The following is a 5,928-nucleotide window of genomic DNA, read 5'->3' as shown; positions in this document are numbered from 1 at the left end:
TATAGAATTTAATAGAGTATTTTAACTTTTAAAATTAATCATGTAATGACTTTTATGATATTTTTTGTAAAGTTAATCTGAAAAAAAAAACATATTACTATTGCGTTGCAACATGAAAGAAATAGAACGAAAACTCTCCTTTTCTCTTAGAGCACCTAAGAAATTCTTGGATTAAGATCCTCTAAGGTGAGAAATTTAGTCAAATAGTAAAATAAAGAATTAATCACTCTTATATTAAGATAATAAGACACACATTTCATAAAAATTACAAATTCAATAATGATTAACCTTTGACTTATTACTTTATCAATTTTCTCACTTTAAAAGATCTAAACTCAGTTCTTTGTACTCCAGTAATGCTGTTGAAGGGGAAACCATTTGATGGACTAATTTGACTCCGAATTGACAATTTCTTGAACATGACACAATCAATCCTACAAGAATTAAATTGAGCATATACCCCAAAATAATTATAGAAGATCTGTTGAACAGAGAAAAATTTATTGAATTTTACACCATAAAAATAACAAGCCTTCAATGATTTGTATAATTAATTCTCAATATTGGGTCATTAAGCCGGTCACCCTCCAAAACTGTTAATCACAGAAAGAATAGCAAGAAGGGTAACATTACCAAGTACCAATCATAACAAAGCTTTATCCAACTAGGTGAGTCAGCTAAAATGGTAACACTACCAATCTATGCAATTTCTTATGGAGCTTTATCAAATGGCTGTGTGTCATTGTAACAAATATCCCATACATCTTCCATTGAATCCTTGGCAGCTGAACCAACACAATTGGGGTTTGAAAACAAAGATAACAAGACTCTTCTTCTAATACACTCCTTCAAGTTCCAATATATTAAATTAAATCAGCACTGAATGACATTAAATATCTCTAGAACATAGAGTAAACTTCAACAAGAGAATTGCATAACAGTTCTAATGTAGTATAAAATACAAAATAGTATCCAGCTTTTAAAAATAATTGTTTATTGTAAAGTTCCATTCTTCACCTCAGCCAATCATCGGAACATTTTTTAAGAAAAAATTATTAGTTCAATTATCATGCAATGATGATGGTATGAATATTAGGAGCACTATCGGTCACAGGAACACTGTCAATTATGTTTCCCTACAGAATTTGAATTCTGGTAACCCATATTTCTATTATTTGCTAACGAATTTGCACTCCCAAATCTAATCTTTAACATAATTCACAGACCAATGACCACTTGCCTTTAAACCACATGATATTGAGAGCAAGCTTGTTATTGTATATGGGAAGATAGAAAAAAGCCATCATATATAATAAAATAATTGATCAATTTCTTTTTTCCTTCAAACCTCAATGGATTGTCATTTAGGTGGATAGAAATTATGAACTAAGCATATGCTGACATTAGAGACAACTGAAAATATTACCAAGTCATTATATGGCAAGAAACAAGTCATTATATGGCAAGAAACAAGTCATACTAAGGTTTAATGAACATCAATTTGAGCATAAGAGGCCTAGGAGATTACTTCAATCTCATAATGTGAAACTTCTAAGCTTACCTTTGGTTCATCTAAGTCAAAGGAGAACCAGCAATACTGTAGTTAGGTCTGTTAGGAGCAATATATCCATTCGAATTCAAATTATCCCTCTTGGTAATTAACTCCCTATGCCTTGCATTTTTCGACCCCGTCTACTAATTTAACAACCAACAAATAAATATTCAACAGAAGATGAATCACCTTAGTGAAGACAGACTAGATAGTAAATTACAACTACGCATAAGTTGCAAATTATTTTGCATTGGAATTTGGAACAGCTAACATGGATGATAAGTTTGATCATGGAAATGACACTGGCATTGATCACAAACAATTTTTTTATACCATCCTTAAAAGTTGGTGGAAGTCTTTGATCATTGATCATTGATCTGGCAACTTAACTTGGCCTATCATTTTAAAGCTAGCTACTTACTTACTTGGCTGAAACTTGTACTTGTATTGATCAGATCATATCTCATGTATTTATCACATGACAAGTTATCAGATCAATAGTTGGTTACTGGTTAATGGACCCATGTAACAATAATCCATTATAGCTTACATGGGTGACTAAAGAAGATGGCGTAAACTGTAGCAAGAATATTCTTTGGCATCCAATAATCATAATAATAACAAAGGAACCCTCATTTTTATGTTTTGATATGTTTCAAAAGATTTAGGTGCAACATCGAGTGATTTATTTTGCATTCCTAATCCCCTCCAGCACCAAGTGCACTTTATAAAATTTTGAGATTAATGCTTCATGGAAGACTTTACAGAAATCAGATACTTTCTCCTCAATCAACATGTAATGAATTCAGATTTAAAACAATCATGATAAGATGTGGAATGTAAATCTATTGGAAGATTTAATTGGAAGAAAAAATAAAGGTTAGGTATTAACAGAGGAAAAAAAGTAAAAGTGTACCGGTTCATGCCCTCGCAATTTGAAATGACCACGAAGTAGTTCCCGCATGAAATGACAATCACCGCTTAAATGACCAGCTCGTATCTGTTTCAACAGATTGTTGAGAAACACTGGACAGGAAAGTCATAAGATATAAAAACCTATTCAACTTAATATTTGGTGGGAAAACACTTCAGGATAGGCACCTCACTACAAGCTTGGTGAGCACAATTATTCCAATGTAAATTGACAGCACGACAGTCATCATATGCATGAATTAGCTCATGAATTATCAACTGGTTGACCTCATCTTGAAATGTCACATGGTTGCTGCACACAAATATCTGCAATCAAAGGCATTCCAATAGAGGATTAAATGAATGTTAGGTCATTGCAAATCTTGCCACATAACCAAAAAGAAACAACAACAACAACAACAACAACAACAACAACAAAGCCTTGTTTCACTAGGTGAGGTCGGTTACATAGATCAAATGACGTCATTGAACTCTATCATGTATCATGTTTACAGAGAGACCGTTTACATGTAGATCTCGTTTGACCACCTCATGGATAGTCTTCCTAGGTCTTCCTTTGCCTTTCACCCCTTGTCTATCTTCCATCTCATCCACCTTCCTGACTGGGTGCTTTGTCGGACTTCTTCTCACATGTCTAAACTACCTGAGACGCGATTCTACCATCTTCTCACATAACCAAAAAGAAGAATTGACCACAAATAGTTTATGCACTAGTATTGGCACCTTATTTTCTTTGCAAACAAGAGAATTTCATTTGACTTAAATAGTTTATACAGAACAGGTATTGGATCTTGATATAGTTTTGGAAGCCATGGCCACCTTATTAATTTGGAAAGCGCCTTTGACAAATATACAAATCATTTCCCTCCCAGAGAAAAAAAAATTAAAGCATTGTAAAAGCACTCCAAAATTAATAGTTAAGATCTGCAACCAAACAGTGATCCCAATCCTATAGTAGATTCAACACGATTACCATTTAAAGCAGCCAAAAATCAGCCACCGATATAAAATACAGGACAAAATACAAAATACGCATTGAAAATAAGTTAAACAACACATGTGCAGAAAAACACAATATCTGATTTGATATAGCATTTTTGAATTTGAATAAAGAGACCTAAAGAGAAAAATAAAATGTAAATGCCTAAAAGGAAATAGGTACCCCGTGAGCAGGAGCAAAATAAGCCATGCCTTTCCTCCCTTGGCAAACAACAGCTCTGAAGAAATTGTCCTTCACAGCACAGCCAGCTTCTGCCATGCGTTGCCTCAAGAACTTCACCTTTGGAACTGCCAGACAACAATGAAAGGAAGAATCTAAATCAGCAGAGCAAACACTGAAAAACGTCCAAACCAATTTAAAAGTAATCTGAATTGTGGGATTAATTAGTGAAAAGAATACGTTGAAGACTCTTTTGAATCATAGCTTGAACTTCGTCGACCGATTTGACTCCCAAAGAACCACCAGGGGAAGAAGGCTCCTGTGCCATTGGTTCGGTTCGGTTCACAAATGCTAATGAGAAGCGTAGGAAGGGGGTTAGTTAGGGTTTGAGAAAACTTTAGTTAATAGAGGACCACACTCTGAAGATGATGGAGCGGAGGGAAAGGAGGGGCGGAAGCAGAGTGTGGAAAGCAACAGTTGTCGAGAGAGAGGGCAGAAGAGGGCTTAAGGTAAGGGTTAAAAATTAAAATTACAATTTTGAAAATTATTTAGGTGCAAATGAGAAAAAAACAAATTACATTTTGTTGTAAAATAAAAAAAAATATATAAAACAAAAAATTATAAATAAATAATTCTAGTATTCACCATACTTAGTAACTCAATATAATAGAAATTATTCATATATATATATATATATATATATATATATATATATATATATATTACTAATATACATAACAACATATATATAAAAGAGAAAAAAAAGTGTTTATATTAACTTTATAAAGAGAGATAGAATTGTTGTTATTGATTGTGTATCATTTATTTTATATCAGGCTTCTATTTATATGTCCATAAAAACTATGTTTTCAAAAGTAATTAAATTTAATCTTATCTTGATAAGTTTAATTTTTATATTGGAAAAATTAGCTGGGTAGAATTATGAAGAAAGTCACAATTCATTAAATGGGCATCCACCCATGTATATTACAACATTCCGTTTTGGATGTGCATTTAAGATTATGCCTCATTAAAATCTTACTAAAGAAAAACTTAACGAGAAAAAATTTTAGTGAAAGAAAAAGAATACAATATCCTTTGTGATGGAGACTGTCTCATTAAAAACTTTGTCAAGAAAAATTCAATAAAGAGAAAAATCTGACTAAAAAAAAAGAGTACAGTCTCTCCCTCTTGTCAACATTATTTTATATCTCGAAATCAGTGCATCTGATGTATCAATCTTTCAAAGGAGGACTTTGAAAGCGACTTTGTAAATAAATCTGCCAGATTATCGCTTGAGCGGATCTGTTGGACATCAATTGTTCCTTGATTTTGAAGGTCATGAGTGAAGAAGAATTTGGTAGAAATATACTTTGTTCTATCACCTTTGATGTATTTGTCTTTAAGTTACACAATGCATGCTGTATTATCTTCAAACAAAACAGTTGGAGCTATCTTATGATCAATCAGTTCATATGATGACAGAATATATTAAATCAAACTATTGAGCCAAAAACACTCACAACTAGTTTCATGTGTCACTAGTATTTCAGCATGATTAGAGGATGTTGCTGCTATCGTCTGTTTCATGGACCTCCATGATATAGCTGTACCACCATATGCGAACAGGTATCCTATTTGAGATCTCCCTTTGTGTAGATCAGACAAGTATCTTGCATCTGCATAGCCAACCAGTTGTGACTTGGATCCATATAGATAAAACAATGCCATGTCAACCGTTCCATGAAGATATTGAAAAATTTGTTTGATTCCATTCCAATGTCTTCTAGTTGGAGAGGAACTATACCTTGCTAGTAAGTGATGTGTGAGCATCTTTTCTATATTTTCTTATTATTTTAGATATGAATTTATTGAGTTTTACTTAAATTTTAGTATTTGAAGCCTATTTGGATGTTACTTTAAGGCGCATTGTGGTTTTATTAATTTTAGGAAAGATTCGGGTGAGTTTGACAGAGTTCATGCATAAGAAAAAGGAAGAAAGTGAATGTTGTCAATCCTGATCTCCTTGCACTCCAACGAGCATAAATTGAACTACAGAGGTCCAATTGATACAGTTTTAGCGGCATTAGAAAGCTAACTTCCAGAGCTTTCTAAAGATATATAATAGTTTATAATTTTCTTCTAGTATCACGACGCTAATCACCAATGTCGGTGTTTAGTGCCAAGTACCTCGTAACTAGCGCCCAAACCACTATCTCGTGGGGCACTAAACGCCGCAGGAAGACAACAACAACTAGAAGCTTACTGCTTCCAGGGGCGCTAA

At 33.3% G+C, this 5,928-nt stretch overlaps 1 protein-coding gene across 3 annotated transcripts; it reads right to left on the bottom strand.

The window, feature by feature from the left end:
• Positions 1–484: 484 nt before the first annotated feature.
• On the bottom strand, positions 485–4,205 carry LOC112710662 (mitochondrial inner membrane protease ATP23). Of its 3 annotated transcripts, XM_072202738.1 has the most exons (6): positions 3,885–4,205; positions 3,648–3,772; positions 2,654–2,791; positions 2,469–2,552; positions 1,562–1,692; positions 485–846 (listed from the first exon to the last, which is right to left on the bottom strand). In XM_072202738.1, the coding sequence occupies exons 1-5, from the start codon at positions 3,970–3,972 to the stop codon at positions 1,573–1,575; spliced, it is 555 nt and encodes a 184-aa protein (XP_072058839.1). In that variant the 5' UTR covers positions 3,973–4,205; the 3' UTR covers positions 485–846; positions 1,562–1,572. The 3 variants fall into 3 exon arrangements, with proteins under 3 accessions (XP_072058839.1, XP_025618774.1, XP_025618773.1); XM_025762989.3 differs by having other exon boundaries at positions 485–1,692; XM_025762988.3 differs by lacking the exon at positions 1,562–1,692.
• Positions 4,206–5,928: the final 1,723 nt, after the last annotated feature.

This window comes from Arachis hypogaea, chromosome 9 (assembly GCF_003086295.3).
Source record: "Arachis hypogaea cultivar Tifrunner chromosome 9, arahy.Tifrunner.gnm2.J5K5, whole genome shotgun sequence".
NCBI classification, from domain to species: Eukaryota; Viridiplantae; Streptophyta; class Magnoliopsida; order Fabales; family Fabaceae; genus Arachis; species Arachis hypogaea.
The sequence above is the reverse complement of the archived record's forward strand: the minus strand, read 5'-3'. Positions and strand labels throughout refer to the sequence as shown.